Here is an 18,456-nt window from a genome sequence, read left to right on the forward strand (position 1 = left end):
TCATCATCATCATCATCATCATCATTATAATGTGTGCCCAAACCCATAATTCAATGCCCTCCATGCACCCCATCCCTTGCACATGCATGCATGAACCCCCCAATGCTGCCTCACCCCCGTTCATGTGTGCACAACCCATTTGCCCATTTTTCCCAACTTCCGGTGGGCCCAGTAGGCCGGAATCGCCCTCCGCATGAGCCAAAAATCAGCTGGCCAGCATACACATCTGAGGCATGCGTGCCATAGATTTGCCATCATGGTTCTAAGCCAGGAATAGGCAAAGTTGGCTCTTCTATGACATGTGGACTTCAACTCCCAGAATTCCTGAGCTAGTATGGTTGTTTCCAGGAATTCTGGGGGTTGAAGTTCACAAGTCCTAGAAGAGCCAACTTTGCCTAAACCTGTTCTAGGCAATCAGAAGTACATGTTATTAATTTAATCAATTTATATCACTAGCAATCTTTACTAAGGGGAAATAGAAACAAAAAATCTGAATTAAGGCCCACTATTTTAAATTGTTCTAATTATATTTTTATGGCCATACAATAATTAACCATTTTCAATTATTTAGTCCTTTCACTAGTTCAAGCACAAGCTTTGTTAATCCTACAAACCACTCTTGATTTATAGTCCAGATATCTTCTACCAAATATAAAGGTAGCTGAACTTCGTTACACATTCAAAATCCAGGCTTCCTGTTTCTGGAAGAAGATAAGCATGTTTACACGCCAAGGCCAAAGTCACAAAACTGGAATGGATGTACCAGGACTTAAATTAAAATGACTAATGTCATTCAGGCAGTCCTCAACTTACAACAGTTCATCTAGGGACTGTTCCAAGTTACAATGGCACTGACAAAAGTGACTTATGAACATTTTTCACATTATGACCTTTGCAGCATCCCCATCAAAATTCAGATGCTTGGTTCCTATTAATGAGTTGCAGGGTCCCGGAATTATGTGATCATCTTTTGTGACCTTTGGACAAACCAAGTGTCAGAGTCTAGGCGGTGTACACTAATTTAAAAAGTATACAACAATTAAAATCCCAATAAAACAAGTCAATAAAAACAATCCATGAAAACAATAATCACTTCTGGGCCTAGCTCAATGACCCCAGGCCTGCCAGCAAAGCAATGTTTTTAAGGCTTTCCGGAAGGCCAGGAGGGTGGGGGTGGTACAGATATTTGGGAGCAGTTGGTTCCAGAGCGACGGAGCTGCCACAGAGAAGGCTCTCCCCTGCCGTCCCGCCAGTCAGCACTGTTTGGCTGATGGGACCTGGAGAAGGCCGACCTTGTGGGCTCTAATCGACCTCTGGGATGTATGAGGCAGAAGATGGTCCCATAAATAAGCTGGTCCTAAGCTATGTAGGACTTCATAGTTGATAACTGTTGTGAGTGGTCCTCAACCAATTCTGGCAATGATAAATTCTGAGGAGGATAAGCCAGTCCCATCTTGGTACCCTGGGCCAGTGGTTTTGCCAGCTGATGTAGAGAGTGAGAGTGAGATAGACCTGGATGAACCTGGGGGACCACCAGAGATGGCAGATATGCCAAGGAGGATAATGTCTGACTTGGAGGAGGTAGACCACGAGCCTCTGTTAGATGCCAACTTTAAAAGACTAAGAATACTTGAATGGGAAAAGGAAATAATCTGTAGTTTTTAACTCTAGGGAATTGTTGACCACTCCCAATTTTTTCACCTCTGGAATGTTAATTGGCTTTGATCGGCCGGGACTCTTATCTCTTCTTTGCTTTCACTGGGAAACAATCTTGGACATCAATACCCTTGAAAACGTCCAAAGATATTTCACCAGAAGAGCCCTTCCCTCCTCCAATCGAAACAGAATACCCTATGAAAATAGACTAACAATCCTGGGTCTAGAAAGCTTAGAACTACGGCGCCTAAAACACGATTTAAGTATTGCCCACAAGATCATATGCTGCAACGTCCTACCGGTCAATGACTACTTCAGCTTCAACCGCAACAATACAAGAGCACGCAACAGATTCAAACTTAATATTAACCACTCCAAACCTGACTGTAAAAAATATGACTTTAACAATTGAGTTGTCGAAGCGTGGAACTCATTACCGGACTCAATAGTGTCAATGCCTAACCCCCAACATTTCTCCCTTAGTCTATCCATGATTGACCTCTCCAGGTTCCTAAGAGGCCAGTAAGGGGCGTACATAAGTGCACTAGTGTGCCTTTCGTCCCCTGTCCAATTGTCTTTCCTTTATCTCATATATCATATATATTTTCTTCCTTTCATATATCTTCTCTTCTATTTTTACATATTATCTTTATATATATTACTTCATGTCTATTCTCTTCCATATGTATTGTGTATTGGACAAATGAATGAATGAATGAATGAATGAATGAATGAATGAATGAGTGAGTGAATGAATGAATGAATGAACGAACAAATAAATAAATAAATAAATAAATCGGCCAAGATGGACTATAATGCTTGTAAAATTCTGCTTCTTATGTAAAAGAATTTGCTTTAAAATAGCATCAAGTGGGATTCTTCCTTGATTTTCAATTGGTATAGGCCGGGAACAGAACAATAACCAACACTTTAAATTGTATCTGGAGACCAATTGGTAGCCAGCAGTGCAGTTCACAGAGTGTATCCAGGCACACCACAACAGCTCATGCGGAAACCAGATTCAACTGAGCTATTAACTCATCAACTGCAGTGATTCACTGTGGCTAGAAAGGTCATAAAATGGGGCAAAACTCACTTAACAAATATCTCACTTAACAGCATGTTTGGGCTCCATCATAAATCGAGGACTAACTTCATTTCTCTGCTGAATAGAATCTAATGTATATTTTGCCTTTTTTACTGTTAATTATACTTGTCTAACCACATTCACTACCAAATTGCATGCTAATTAAAAAAGCAATGTCTTAATAATCATAGTGGCAGCTACATTCTATTTAGTACTGCATTGGACACTTTAATTCCTTTAATTCAAGCTGGTTATCAGAAGAATTTCAGGAATAACTGGTTCCCTAAGTTTGCTTGCCTCCAATTTCCAGCTATTTCTCTTGCAGTTTTGAATTTGCAAGCTTTTAGACAGAGATCCCATTCTTTGATTGTGCTCAGGACAAAGGAACATGATACAATCACATACTGGAGGGCAAAGCAATTGGATGCCTTTACCAATGCAGGAAAACCAGTTGGTTATCAAAATCAGTGTGTCTCATGCTCCAAATACTTGAACTATCTTTGATAAATGTATGGGGTCTTAGGGAGGGGTCCACCTCTGGTGTAGGGGCATGTCATGACCTTTTACAGCAGCTCATATAATAATAATAATAATTGTAGTCAGTCATTATTAATAATAATAATAATGACTGACTACAAGCATAGACATGATGCTGTGGCACAGATGATCCACTGGAACTTGTGCCAGAACTACCATTTACCAGTGGCAAAGAACTGGTGGGATCATAAGCCCGAAAAAGTGGGCGGAAATGAGCAAGCAAAACTACTGTGGGACTTCAGACTGACCGAATTCTGAAGCATAACACACCAGACATTGTGATTGTGGAGAAAAAGAAAGTATGGCTCATCGACATCGCAATCCTAGGAGACAGCAGAATTGAGGAGAAGCAGCTAGAGAAATTAGTGAAATACGAAGATCTAAAAATCGAGCTGCAACGACTCTGGCATAAGCCAGTGAAAGTGGTCCCAGTGGTACTTGGCACGCTGGGCGCAGTACCAAAGGATCTCAGCGGACATTTGAAAACCATCGGAATTGACAAAATCTCCATCTGTCAATTGCAAAAGGCCGCTTTACTGGGATCGGCAAACATAATTCGCCGCTACATCACGCAGTCCTAGGTCTTGGGAAGTGCCCGACTGGTGATGAAATACGAAATCCAGCATAGTGATCTCATTTGCTGTGTTGTACTGACATAATGATAATGATAATAATAATTATATAGAAACATAGAAGTCTGAGGGCAGAAAAAGATCTCATGGTCCATCTAGTCTGCCCTTATACTATTTTCTGTATTTTATCTTAGGATGGATATATGTTTATCCCAGGCATGTTTAAATTCAGTTACTGTGGATTTATCTACCACGTCTGCTGGAAGTTTGTTCCAAGGATCCACTACTCTTTCAGTAAAATATTTTCTCATGTTGCTTTTGATCTTTCCCCCAACTAACCTCAGATTGTGTCCCCTTGTTCTTGTGTTCACTTTCCTATTAAAAACACTTCCCTCCTGGACCTTATTTAACCCTTTAATATATTTAAATGTTTCGATCATGTCCCCCCTTTTCCTTCTGTCCTCCAGACTATACAGGTTGAGTTCATTAAGTCTTTCCTGATACGTTTTATGCTTAAGACCTTCCATCATTCTTGTAGCCCGACTTTGGACCCATTCAATTTTGTCAATATCTTTTTGTAGGAGAGGCCTCCAGAACTGAACACAGTATTCCAAATGTGGTCTCACCAGCATTCTATATAGCGGGATCATAATCTCCCTCTTCCTGCTTGTTATACCTCTAGCTATGCAGCCAAGCATCCTACTTGCTTTCCCTACCGCCTGACTGCACTGTTCACCCACTTTGAGACTGTCAGAAATCACTACCCCTACTACTACTATTATTATTATTATTATTATTATTATTATTATTATTATTATTATTATTATTATTATTTACCAGATTTGTATGACGCCCCTCTCCATGGAATTGGAGCAGCTCACAACAAAATAACACAATATAACAAATATAATATTAAAAAACATTTAAAACCCAACATTAAAACCATGCAACACAATCATTCTATACATAAACTATATATGCCTGGGGGTATCTTACTTCCACCATGCCTGGCGACATAGGTGGGTCTTTAGCAATTTACAAAAGGCAAGCTGTTAGGGCAGCTTGTTCACCTTTGGTGCCCACCTATCACTCAGCTCTCACCTGTGGCTCCTGATAGCTGTAGCATGCACACGAGCAACAGCTTCGACAGGTTGGCCAAACCAGGCTGAGAGTAGCCGATGGGTCATTGACCTTCGGTGAGATAGGGACTTGTCTATCTTGAGCATGTGAAGACAGATTCCGGTGAACTGAGCAGAAGAAACCTACTAGAATAGGTCAACAGTCATGAAGGTGGTCTCTGCAAGTGATGTGGTACGCTGAGAGCACAGCAAGACACAGAAGATGCCCTAGTCAACCACTAGAAGAAGGGAAACTCTGACTCCAAACCTCCACTGCCTTGTGGCTATATCCATCATTGGAAAAGGTTTCAAGAATAAAAATTGAGGCAAAATCCAGAGCTGTAGTCCCAGAAGGAGTTCATGACTGCATACAGCCATGTTCTGATAACTCCTGCAACATACCCTGTTTCCCCGAAAATAAGATGTACCCCGAAAGTAAGGCATGTCAGAGGTTTTGCAGAATTTGCTAATATAAGGCACCCCCCGAAAATAAGGCGTAGTCAAGTTTACATACGGTACGGTAGAAAAACATACCGTACCATTCAAAGCTGTTCATAGCGGCACCGTAATAATGTGGCGACCCCTGCTGGCCCCTTCCATCGCTTTGTACCATCCAGTACAGCAGACACAGTCTGCTGCTGTCTCACCACCATTACGGTCTCCACTACAGTGCGTAGACTGTAGTTCCTCTGGTGGCCGGAAGCTGCAATAGCGGGAGTATACTGTTGTACCATATAAGTGCCGTCGTTTGTGTGGGTGGGTGCCATACTGACAGGTACCGTACCGTAATCAGTGAACCGTATGGTACACTTTCTTTGGGGGTGTCAGCTTTTCTGCCTGTGAATTTGTCTTATTTGAGAAATATAAGGCACCCCCCGAAAATACGACGTAGCACAACTTTTGGAGCAAAAATTAATAAAAGACAGTGTCTTATTTTCAGGGAAACATGGTAGCTGGAACCAATCATATTGGCCTTTACCATTGGATTAGCTTAGAGATGTGGAGAGGGAGGATCTGCTGCTTGGGTAACAGTCTTTCCTCCATAGTAACCTACCCAGGCTTCATGTTCTGGGGAGTCCAGAGGATAACGCCATGGTCTTTCAAGACCGAAGGACTTTGATAGATATCTGAATCATTGTAAGTGTGCTAGTACACTGCACCGGTAAACAAGACTTGATGAAGTCAGTAAATTGTCTTTAGGTAAAAACATTTAGATCAAGGGTAAGGCAAACCACAAGATGTTTAAGATTTTTAAAAAACATTTGTTAGAATATTCATCACAATTACAATACAATATTCATCACTCCTGAAACAGCTAATTTAACCACAGAGCTGTAGAATTCACTCAAGTGCATTCCCAGGATTACCACTGTGCAAAACATTTTAAATTTGAACCATTTAAATGTTTACAACACCCCCTCCCCCCACACACCTGAGCATAAAACAGTTTACTTCAAGGAGCAAAGAGACTGCTTCACGCATACAATATTTTTATAATATTAAAAAAAACCCCTTTTGAACTTGTAACAGAACTTTCTGAGCTCAAAGCACGCTTTGAAGTACATACTGGAAGTATTCCATTTCATATTCAAAGCAAAATAATACTCTTGCTTAAAACAAAAGATTCAAATTCAAAACATTTTGTGTGTCCTTACCTAAATCTATCTCTTAAAGAAATAATACATTAACAAACACATTTTTAACTTCATAGTTATCCGAGTACAGTCATAGATGTTTTAAAATCAGAGGCAGACCTGAAATTTCTCCTTTGGAATATTTCTTTTGGCTCCCTTTGCTAACACCAGTGCTTCTTCAACTCTTCGGCTGCCCAAAAGGTCTTGAATTTGTTTTTCCAGAGGCAGTGGGACCAAGAAGTATACCCCTTTGGTAGTAGCTACAATTACTTTCCCTGAATTTAAAAACAAAACAAAATGTCCAATTTCCAAAGCAAAGCATGAGAGAGAGAATACGTATACTCTTTTAAAGGGAAAATAAATATTTCCAATGCAGGAACCTACAAAAACACAAACATTTTTCTCTTTGTAAAATTGTAAAAATGTAATTTCTGCTAGGGCTGAATAATTCTCTTTCACCATTTCAAGGGAGAAATAGTGATCCCGGATACAAGTGCCAGCAGTTATTTAGAAGATCTTTATGATCACAAATGTTTGCTGATCTTTCATAAATAATTTTCCTTTTTATTCATTAGATGAGGAAATGAAACTCCAGTTTACAACAGTTCAGATTTGCTGAGGTTTTCCTGTTATTTATATATGATTGCCAACAGAAACAGAAGCTTTCATGCAGCAGTTAACAAAAAGTACTGTTGATGTTTAGTGTCTTATACAACAAACCAATCACTATAAATGAAATAAAGGCAGGTTCTGGGTTCTCTCAATCAAATACTTTTGACTCCTGAAGACAAGTCCCTGTAGTTTTCTGCAACAATTTTGGAAGTGACTTGCCATTACTTACTATATTCCTAGAGAGAAAGACCTGGGCTACAGTCAACCAACTGATTGGTTGGTTGTTTATTAAATGTATATGTCACTGCCATTAAATGTATATGTCACTGCCATTAAATGTATATGTCACTGCCATTTCACTGTCAAGCAACTCTGAACGGTTATTGTGCCCAAGGCAACATACAATTCCAGAGTCTCCCACCTTTTAACACAGCACTTCAATCACTAAACCAGACTGATTCTCTCCCTCTTATGTACCTTCAAAATCTTGTAGGATATGCCCATCCTTAAAGGGCAAGGTTTGCTTCTGCTGCTGGTCCAGCATGCTGTGCACAGTAATGAATTCTTCATCAAGAGCAATTACATATGGAAAATAGAGGGCAGCCCCAATCACCTTTTCTGACCAGCGAACAGGAGCTCGCTGGGAAATGCCGTCCACAGTTGCAAACATACCTGCCAATTTATAAAGAGAGGAAATTAGAACTTTTTGACCCTGAATTCCAAGGTGCTATTTGTATTTATACCTACTGCAAAAGGTTACATGGAGCATTGCAATAATTTCCAAGCATGACCCAAATTATTATTTTTATTTTTATTTACTTTTACATTTACATATTTATTTACTTATTTACTTATTTACTTATTTACTTATTTACTTATTTACTTATTTACTTATTTACTTACTTACTTACTTACTTACTTACTTACTTACTTATTAGATTTGTATGCCGCCCCTCTCCGAGGACTCGGAGCAGCTCACAACAAAAACAATACAAATCCAATACTAAAACAATTTAAAACCCTTAATATAAAAACAATCATACATCTCATAAAGATCATGCATAAAGCGAAAACAGCCCAGCGGAATCAATTACCCCATGCCTGACGACAGAGGTGAGTTTTGAGGGGTTTGCGAAAGGCAAGGAGGGTGGGGGCAGTGCTTATCTCTGGGGGGAGTTGATTCTAGAGGGTCGGGGCCACCACAGAGAAGGCTCTTCCCCTGGGTCCGCCAGACGGCATTGTTTCGTCGATGGGACCCGGAGAAGGCCAACTCTGTGGGACCTAACCAGTCGCTGGGATTCGTGGGGCAGAAGGCGGTCCCAGAGATATTCTGATATTATTGTTGTTATTATTGTTATTATTATTATTATTATTATTATTATTATTATTATTATTTATTGGATTTGTATTTACATTTAATTTAATATCACAATTCAGGGACTCTATTGCCACAGTTCAGTCAATTTCTCTGTGCTTTGGGTATCTTTAATTCTTATTGCTAGTATTAAATTTCACTTTGAAGCACAGAGTTGGAAGGATCTTAGATATTACTTGCTCATCTCTTGCTCAACGAAAGAATTATATTATCCCTGGCAAATGGCCACCCAATCCAGCTACTAGCAATGAAGACCTGCCTACATAGTCTTGAAGCAGTTCATTTCATTGTCAAAAAGATTTTTAATAACAGTTCTTACTGTCAGCATTATTTTGTTACTTAAATTGTGGTTTTTGTTCAGAAAAAAGTGCCATGGAGTTCACTAGTACTTACTTTTCAAGGGAACTATTTAGCAATCACAGTTAACACAGAACTTCCTGCATCATATTAAAAAAACAGGCAGTGGCTATTGATAAAATTCAGACAGTGCCATTTATCAACAGAAAGAAGAGGACAATTGCAGATTGTATTATAAACTATTTATCTGTTTAATAAACAATTTAGATCACACATTTCACATGTTTTTGCATACTTAAATAAGAAATTCATCCCAATAGTTTTTATTCCATTTATGAAGAGCAGTTTAAAAAAATGATTACCTTTCAGAAAATTCAAGCATATCAGAATTTTGAACCCAAAATTATATGTTTAAATTAATATCCATGGTAGAAATGCTACTGTTCTATGAAAAGAACATTAGAAATATTAAGTGACAGCTTTTAGATGATATTTAACAAAGCTTATCTATTTGCTCTTTTATATTTTTACTCCATTTTACTATTGCTATCTTGATTCTTTTGCAGAATGTTAAGGATTTTATATGGAGAAAATAACCAATTACAGCTTTAGAACTAATTGCTTTATTTAATACTTTAATCCATTTCTTTTTTTTTGATTGCTCTTATTGTTAGAAATCAGAAGGATGTACTTATCAGAGAAATGTGGAATGGACACAAATAAAATCCTAATTTCATAAAGAGAGGTACTTTCCTAAATGAACAACGAACTCTGGATATTTTTAATGATAAGACAGTAATCCAGTCTAACATTCACCAGCATTTTGTGAATTTTGATTTTGCATTTTTTTTTTTTGTGCAGAAGTCTTGCAAAATTATTATGCGGGAGGAGGAAGGGTTAAGAAAAGGTAAAGCAAAAGTCCCCAAATAATGAGTTGAAGAAACTTACCTAATCCCCCAGGTGCAGCCAACAGGAACTCTTCCCTGCCTATTCTTTTCACAATTGGTCGCTTCTCTTCACCAGTGTAAGGAAAGAGCTCCTGCGAAGCTCCAGTATTGTAGTTCAGTATAATATATTGGTTAGTGAGAGCAAGGCATAAGTAATAGCCATCCACCGCTACAGCATAAGGCTGTTCTCGCGTGCAGCATTCTTTCAAAATCTGCACTTTGTCCTCGTAGACCAAATATATTTGGATGGTCCTCCGTTTCACTGAAACAATACATACTTCCACACAGAATGGATCCCCATTAACAGGGTTCTCATTCAACGTGAACATCAGGACTCCTTTGATTCTGGCCCCAGTGGAGATGGGTTCCAAGTTGATCATGTTCACTAAACTGATGGTATTGTCACAGAGCACCAGAAGTCTGTTCAGGGCAGAAGCTGCTTTCAACTCTCCCACAGCTTTCCGGCAACTGAGATACTTATGCAGCTGCTTGGAAATAGAAAAAGGTGTTTTTTCAGAAGGGGAATTTTTCTCCTCCAGGAGAAAATGGCAAATGGAACCCTCATTTGTTCCAATGTAGAGGTTCCGTCCACAGCACTCCACACATTCGATATGGATTCGAGATCTGTCACCCATCAGCAGCTCCCACTCAACTGCGGGAACAAGCTTGAAGGCCTTGACACTCATTGTGCTTTCCAGAAGATGTCCCACTAAATGAATAAATAAAAAGAAAGAAACTGGATTTCTGGACTTCTGAGTTGAAAACTACATTGTCTTTTCATCATTCAAAACGCCAGGTTTCTCTCTTTAAAACTTTAATGGCATGAAATTGTCGATTTTCACAATACCTGTTCATCAAACTGAATAAACTTGAAGATAACTATTTTAATATAATTGAACTCTTGCATTTGCAGCTTGGACAGCCATAGAAATTGTACCTGTAAATGTAAATAAAAACAAACCCTGCTCATACATAAACACAGATCCCTCAAAATAATAAGACAGATGTTAGTTTCATGACTGCTTAGCACCCAAAACTTTGGAGCATAAAGTGGTGCCTCTACTTACAAACGTAATTCGTTCCGTGACCAGGTTCTTAAGTAGAAACATTTGTAAGAAGAAGCAATTTTTCCCATAGGAATCAATGTAAAAGCAAATAATGCATGCGATTGGGGAAACCACAAGGAGGGTGGAAGCCCTGTTTCCTTCCAAGAGATTCCTAGAGAGGCCCCACGGAGGCTTCTCCCTACCTTTTCCGGCCCTATTTCCTCCCAGGAGATTCCTAGCAAGGCCCCACAGAGGCTTCTCCCCACCTTTTCCGGCCCTGTTTCCTCCTAGGAGATTCCTAGCAAGGCCCCACAAAGGCTTCTACCCACCTTTTCCGGTCCTGTTTCCTCCCAGAAGATTCCTAGAGAGGCCCCACGGAGGCTTCTCCCTGCCTTTCCCAGTTACAGTTTTGGAGGCTTGGATTTGTAAGTGGAAAAATGATTCTTGAGAAGAGGCAAAAAAATCTTGAACACCCAGTTCTTATCTAGACAAAGTTCATAAGTGGAGGTGTTCTTATGTAGAAGTACCACTGTACTTCCATCACTTCAAGAAGTTATCATCATGAGAATTACCGGAACTTAAGTCCAATCACAATAAGTAGCCCTATATTACAGACCGGCTCAGCACAGTATGTAATATCATCTAGCGCTGGTCTCAACACATCTGTGCTACACAGTTACCTAAGAGAAATGCTGTTATTTTCATTCCAGATTTTTGGAAGCATGCTATAGGCAACTGTGCAAAACAGGTATCCTTCCCCAGTTCAATCATATTCAGATATGTTCTATTTTCATGGTTGATAAATTCTGTAGAATTTAAATTGAACACAAGAACAAGGGGGCACAATCTGAGGTTAGTTGGGGGAAAGATCAGAAGCAACGTGAGAAAATATTATTTTACTGAAAGAGTAGTAGATGCTTGGAACAAACTTCCAGCAGACATGGTTGGTAAATCCACGGTAACTGAATTTAAACATGCCTGAGATAAACACATATCCATCCTAAGATAAAATAAAGGAAATAGTACAAGGGAAGACTAGATGGACTATGAGGCCTTTTTTTTGCCATCAATCTTCTATGTTTCTATGTTCCTAATTTGCCAGTTTTCAGATAGAATATTTTCTTGGTAATATTGTATTACTTATAAACAGTGTAATCTAAGTAGGTTTATTTAAAAATAACTCTCATTATACTGGACAAGCTTTAGTCCTCAGGGGTAAAATGTTATCAGTTCGGCCCGGTTCAGGCGTATCACTAGCGGCAGCCATCCGTTGTTCCGTCCCCCTGCCGTTGCCATTTTCTTATTTTTAACGCTCTGCACATACGTAAAGCCTTCTGCCCATGCACAGAGGGTGAAAAGGCGTGTGTAATGGTGGCACATACGCAAAGCACACACTTTCGAACTTGTAGGGAAGGTAAGAAGATTTCACTGCTGCCTTAGTCCCTCTTCACATTGGTGTCTGCAGTTGCAGACACTATAACAAAAAGACTGAGCAGCTTGTAGGTTAAACCCATATTATTTATTTATTTATTTTATTTTATTTATTTATTAGATTTGTATGCCGCCCCTCTCCGTAGATTCGGGGCGGCTATCAACAATAATGAAACAACATATAACAAATCTAATATTTAAAATAATTAAAAGACCTTTATTTAAAAAACCAAACATACCCTGCATAAATTGTATAGGCCTAGGGGGAAGGGAATATCTCAATTCCCCCATGCCTGATGACGGAGGTGGGTCTTAAGAAGCTTACGAAAGGCGAGGAGGGTGGAGGCAATTCTGATCTCTGGGGGGAGTTGGTTCCAGAGGGTCGGGGCCGCCACAGAGAAGGCTCTTCCCCTGGGTCCCACCAAACAACATTGTTTAGTCGACGGGACCCGGAGAAGGCCAAATCTGTGGGACCTAACTGGTCGCTGGGATTCGTGCAGCAAAAGGCGGTCCCAGAGATATTCTGGTCCGATGTCATGAAGGGCTTTATAGGTCATTACCAACACTTTGAATTGTGACCGGAAACTGATCGGCAACCAATGCAGACTGCGGAGTGTTGGTGTAACATGGGCATACTTAGGGAAGCCCATGATTGCTCTCGCAGCTGCATTCTGCACGATCTGGAGTTTCCGAACACTTTTCAGAGGTAGCCCCATGTACAGAGCATTACAATAGTCGAGCCTCGAGGTGATGAGGGCATAAGTGACTGTGAGCAATGACTCCTGGTCCAAATAGGGTCGCAACGGTGCTTTTAGAACAGATTTTCCAAAACATAGTATCATCTAATTTACATTACATTTAGCAGGTGCAGAATGCAAGACACTCTGACCTACTTGGATGAAACCAACATTCTAATTATTTAAACAAAATTTGTATGAATGTAAGTTTGCACTACATTTAGATCTAAAAACCCCAAGAGATTCTAAATAATATTTGATTAAGTTGATTAACATGATTTGAATGATTGCACCTACTTTTTAATTTTTTCTTCTTCTTCAATACTCAATACTTACTACCACAAATATATAAGTAACCAAAGTATGGGAAATTACAATTAAGACTGTGATTAAAAAATACATAGTTTCATCAAATCTACAGATGAAACTGTCTTTCAGTCTCAGCCTCATGTACATATGAGGAATACTAATCTATTTTATGGGGATATTGTAAGACTAACTAAAAATGTAAAGTGCATTTATAATCTGCATGCACTTAAATATTAATAAGTCTATAAGTAACCAATTTACTGTAACGCACAAAATAGAAGTAACAATGGAACCTATATGGAGCCCTAAATAAACCTTTAAAGCAAGCATCCTAATATAGTTTAATTAGGAAATATAAGCATATATATTCCGAAATCCTGATAATCCCAGTATCTTCCTTAGGCATTCTACCATACCTTTAAAATGGCACTGCTTCAGTAAGTGTTCAATGACACCTGGTCTTTAATGGGTTTTTTTTCTCAACTATCTCTGCTAGCCTTGCATACTCTTAACTTCAGCTGCTATAATCGAACACATCTGGAGAACATCAGATGTGATGCAAGATTCTGGATTGAATGCAGGGAATAAAATGCTGGATTAGAAATGAAGTCCAGCCCACACTAAGCCAAACCTTATGGATGACATTATATCAGACATTGTTCTCCCAGACCAGTGGTTATCAACCTTTCTAATGCCACGACCCCTTAATATAGTTCCTCAACTTGTGGTGACCCCCAACCATAAATCAAGCGCCAATAATCCCTGAAGCTGATTGGCAGGAAAGGGGACACCCCCACTATAAACACCTGATTGGTCAGACTGTAAAAATATGTTCCAAGGTGCCAGAATAGAAGCTTTTAGTTCCTAACACCATGGGAAATTTGCGACTCCTGTGAAACGGTCATTCGACCCCCAAAGGGATCCCGACCCCCCAGGTTGAGAACCACTGCCCCAGACCTACCCAACTCATAGGATCAGGGGGGGGGGCATTGGAGGTGGGAAATATCCTTTTGAGCTTCTGCAGGAAAGGCAGAATATACATTATACGAATAAATTTTATCTATTGCAAATTATTGTCATTTTTCTCTCTTTTTTTGGCCTTTTTTTGGTTAAATTATTGTCATTTTCAGCCAGTCTTTGGTGAGCATTAATTCTTTCTCCTTCAAAAATCCTAGCAATAAATCTGGCACCCGCTGTCACTTCGGTTTTATTGTATCCAGGGAAGGATCTGGCGCAAGAGATCCACCTGTGCCAAGTCTCACCTACTTCCACCTATCTCCGCTCCCCCTGGGTCTCCATTGAGTCCGCCTTTCCTTACCATGAGCGAAGCCTCACAGGCTCTTCTCCAAATCGCCCTCCTTCAATTCCCTGCAGGCTCAAGGCAGCCTTGGCCGGATCCCGTCCTTTCCTGCCTCTTTCCCCACGGAAGATGGGTGGGACGGGGCGTTTCGCATCCTCTTGGTTACCCGCTGGTCAGGCCGGGCTTTTTCCGCCGCACACGCCCCTCTCCAGGCTGGGCGAGGGGCTGCTACACCGGCGAGGACCACGGGAAGAGGCCGGAGGCGGGAAGGGGGAAGGCAAACAGCAGGTCGGGCGCAGGAGTGGAGGCGGCTATGCAATCTGCCGCCGCTCCTCTTCCACCCTCCCCTCCTCCCAAAGCCGTCCGCCGAGGCCTCCCTGTCAGGGCAGGCCAAGCCGGCGCTACCCCCGGATCCCCGGGAAAAATCCGCGGCTCCCTTGCCCAGCGCCGGGCGTTCCCGCAGCTGGTTCTTCCTCCGGGGGCGGCTCCCCGGCCCTTCCGGTCACAAGGCGCAGGCTGACAGGCGGATTCTTCCCGCGGGCTGGTGCGGGGCTGGCTGTGTTTGGCCCGCTGGGCGGGTTTGACCGGCGTAAAGTTTCGTCAGGGCGCAATCCTCGGCTCGGCGATGGGGCGGCTTTCGGAGACGGCGTTTGGGGCTGGGTTTTCCACCGGAAAGCGGGGTAGGATTCCGCAGCTTTGGCTCCTCCTGTGCGTCGAAGGCTGGACTGAAGCGGCTTCCTAAATCCTCGGTTTCTCTCTTTTTTTATTATTTGATTGAAAAAGTTTTATTTACACACATATATGCCTAACACAAAAGACATTTAAAAACATTGGATATTTGTGTAGCGAATCTGTTGTACATTTCTTGTTGTGCTCACAACCTATTGCATAGCTATTTTTAATATATTGTTATTGACAAATCATATATACTGCTCAAAAAAATAAAGGGAACACTCAACTAATGCAAGAATGGGATCTTAAAATTGCAATTTTAAGTCCTCGGAAAGGGGCGGCATTCAAATCTAATAAATAAATCTAATAAATAAATCTAATAATAAATATAATAATAATAAATATAACAACAATAATAATAACAATAATAATAATAATAATGAGATTGATTGTCAATCAGTGTTACTTCCTAAGTAGACAGTTTGATTTCACAGAAGTTTGATTTACTTTGAGTTATATTGTGTTGTTTAAGTGTTCCCTTTATTTTTATCTCCGCTTCCTCCGTGGGTACATTTTCATTTTCCCAATATTGCGCAAATATTATTCTTGCTGCAGTTATGTGCAAAATCAAAAATATCTGACTTTTTTCAAATTTTCCCCATATTATTCCCACTAATTTTTCCTGTATTCCCACTAATCCTCGGTTTCTCAGGTGCAACTTGGGAAAGAGAACTGCTGGGTAAACGTTAGACCTAAATGCTTCTCTGATGTTGGATTTAAAACAGCGCACAGAATTGTGTTAACAAAAATGCTCAGTGTGCAAAAAAAGAGAAAAATAACTGCCCCGGAACCCCCAAGAAAAGATCTGGAGGATTGTTCACACAATTAGTTTTTTGGCCTACCTCGGCTGGTGCATTTAGTCCATTTTTATAAAAATGAACATTGTTAATTTAAAAAATTAAGGGTTGCAAATGTTAAGTGCCTGCAGCTCTTAATGACATTATTGAGTATGAGTAAGATAAATATGACATACTACCACACCTGGAAAAGACCTAGTTAAATATTTGTCATCTCAATCTGACTCTGGTGGTAAATTTTAGCTCTTTCAAAGATATTTCTGTAATTTCTGTAATTTTGACCCCATTATTTTATCTAATGTAATAATTGAGCACTTAATTACTACTATATGCAACTGATGGTTACGTTTCTCCTGATATATATACACAGCTCCAACTTCCATATATAAACCAGAAAGCAGGCCAGAAATTGGGAAACCATAAGTTCTAGTTCTTTGGGCACAAAGTCAGCTGTGTGACTAGTGGCAAGTCACACTCTCAGGCAAACCACTCATGAAAAATGATGGATAGATGCATTTTTCCTGTCTTACTTACCTTGGAGATGGGAGCCATGTTGTCCATTGGGAATGAGACTGAAACTTAGGATTCATATAGTAGAAGACTTCTGTTCCCACATAGGGTTCCCATGTATCCCAGTAGCTGAGCTGTGGGAGTTGGGCATCTTTAGAACAGTCTGTCCTCTGTGGAACTGTTTAGATTGAATGAACTCCAGGAATTCCATTTGAATAGGATAACAAACTTTGGAAAGCACAGCCAAATATTAACAACCAGTCTGCAGGTTAATGATTTCTTTATGATATCTATTGCATATAAGATATTCAGGTTTCTGACATTGCACTATGAACATTCTGAAGGCCAGCATGAATTAGATTGATAAGCAATTGATTTTACAGCCAGGGTTCTAAATTTGGGAGTAAATCAAAACAACATTTTTCAATATTGCATTTCAAGCAGAGATCCATGATAAGGAAAAAACTCCTGAAATATTTGTAGCTCTCAACAACAAAACTTTCTATATTTTGAATTAATAGAAATTATTTCTGTTCATCAGAAATGTTATAAAAATTTTAAAATGTCATTCTTTTTTCACATATTTTCCTCTGTACAATGAATGATCCATTTAAAGTTTTGTTATATTTAAAGAGAAAAACTGAGTATTCTACACTGAATAGACTGTCTTGTTCATGAATTGTTCCATACAGAATATAGACAAAATAAAGGAGATGCATGCCACCAAACAATTGTCTTCTTGCTGAGATATCTGTCTGAATGCACAAAAAGTAGCTTACGTAAGGTAAACCCATAAGGATGACACAATGCGTAAGGTTGGGTTTTACTATTTATTTCCATGCCCTATTGATTTTGCAGAATGTCTGCAACAGAGATTATATTATTGATAACACATTGGATTAATGAGGTCAGAAGGTGGTCTAGGAGAAAGCCAGGTTCAGATGAACTGAATGAGCTTATCCTTAGAGAAAGGGGCTATCAATGTCATGAATCCACATTTTAAAAGCTATTTGTAGGGTACAGGTCAAAACATCTTTACATTGAACTGGATTTTTGGTGACTTCAGAGATACATCCATAGAGATTTTCTGGTAACATCATCTCATTTTATTTATTTATTTATTCATTTATTTATTAAATATATACAAGATAAGAGGTATAATATAAATATAAATAGTAAATGGGTACAAGAAAAAATGGAGACAGTAGGACAGGGGATGGTAGGCACGTTGGTGCACTTATGCACGCCCCCTCCCGAAATGCACAGCATAGATACCCCGCAGATGAATTTTAGACAAGACTGTTGCTAAAGCAGTGTTTTTCAAAGTTACAATTTTAAGATTTGTGGCATTCAACACATACTGGCTGAGGAATTCTGGAAGTTGAAGTCCTCACGTGTTGCAAGTTTGAGAAATGCTGCTAATGAATGTTAACAGAGTTGGGAGGGACCTTGGACGTTTTCTTGTCCAAGCAGGTGATTCTATACCAATTCCGGACAAATACTGTCCGGAGCACCTACAAGTTTTTGAGGCAAGACGTTTCACTGATTAATTGTTCTCACTATAGGGAAATTTCACCATAGTTCTTTATGGAATCTCTCAATAGGTTTCCATCCATTATTTCTTGCCCAGCCCTCAGGTACTTCGGAGAATAGGTCGACCGCCTCTTCTCTATGACTGCCCTCAATTATTGGAAGACTTTTATGTCAGCTAGTCCTTCTTTTCATTAGACTAGGTCCTCAAACTTGGCAACTTTAGGAT

General features: G+C 39.8%; 1 protein-coding gene across 2 annotated transcripts in view; it reads right to left on the reverse strand.

The window, feature by feature from the left end:
• Nucleotides 1-15,402, reverse strand: part of TGFBRAP1 (transforming growth factor beta receptor associated protein 1) — a 34,171-nt gene extending 18,769 nt beyond the window's left edge. Inside the window, exons 1-5 of one of the 2 annotated variants that reach the window (XM_070751069.1) lie at nucleotides 14,677-15,402; nucleotides 10,683-10,772; nucleotides 9,837-10,544; nucleotides 7,694-7,888; nucleotides 6,725-6,879 (exon numbers count right to left, since the gene is read on the reverse strand). In XM_070751069.1, coding sequence (XP_070607170.1) covers nucleotides 6,725-6,879; nucleotides 7,694-7,888; nucleotides 9,837-10,521 — 1,035 coding nt within the window. In that variant the 5' untranslated portion in view covers nucleotides 10,522-10,544; nucleotides 10,683-10,772; nucleotides 14,677-15,402. The remainder of the gene's footprint in view (nucleotides 1-6,724; nucleotides 6,880-7,693; nucleotides 7,889-9,836; nucleotides 10,545-10,682; nucleotides 10,773-14,676) is intronic. The other variant, XM_070751068.1, reaches the window with a different exon arrangement.
• Nucleotides 15,403-18,456: the final 3,054 nt, after the last annotated feature.

Source organism: Erythrolamprus reginae, chromosome 4 (assembly GCF_031021105.1).
Source record: "Erythrolamprus reginae isolate rEryReg1 chromosome 4, rEryReg1.hap1, whole genome shotgun sequence".
Lineage (NCBI taxonomy): Eukaryota > Metazoa > Chordata > Lepidosauria > Squamata > Dipsadidae > Erythrolamprus > Erythrolamprus reginae.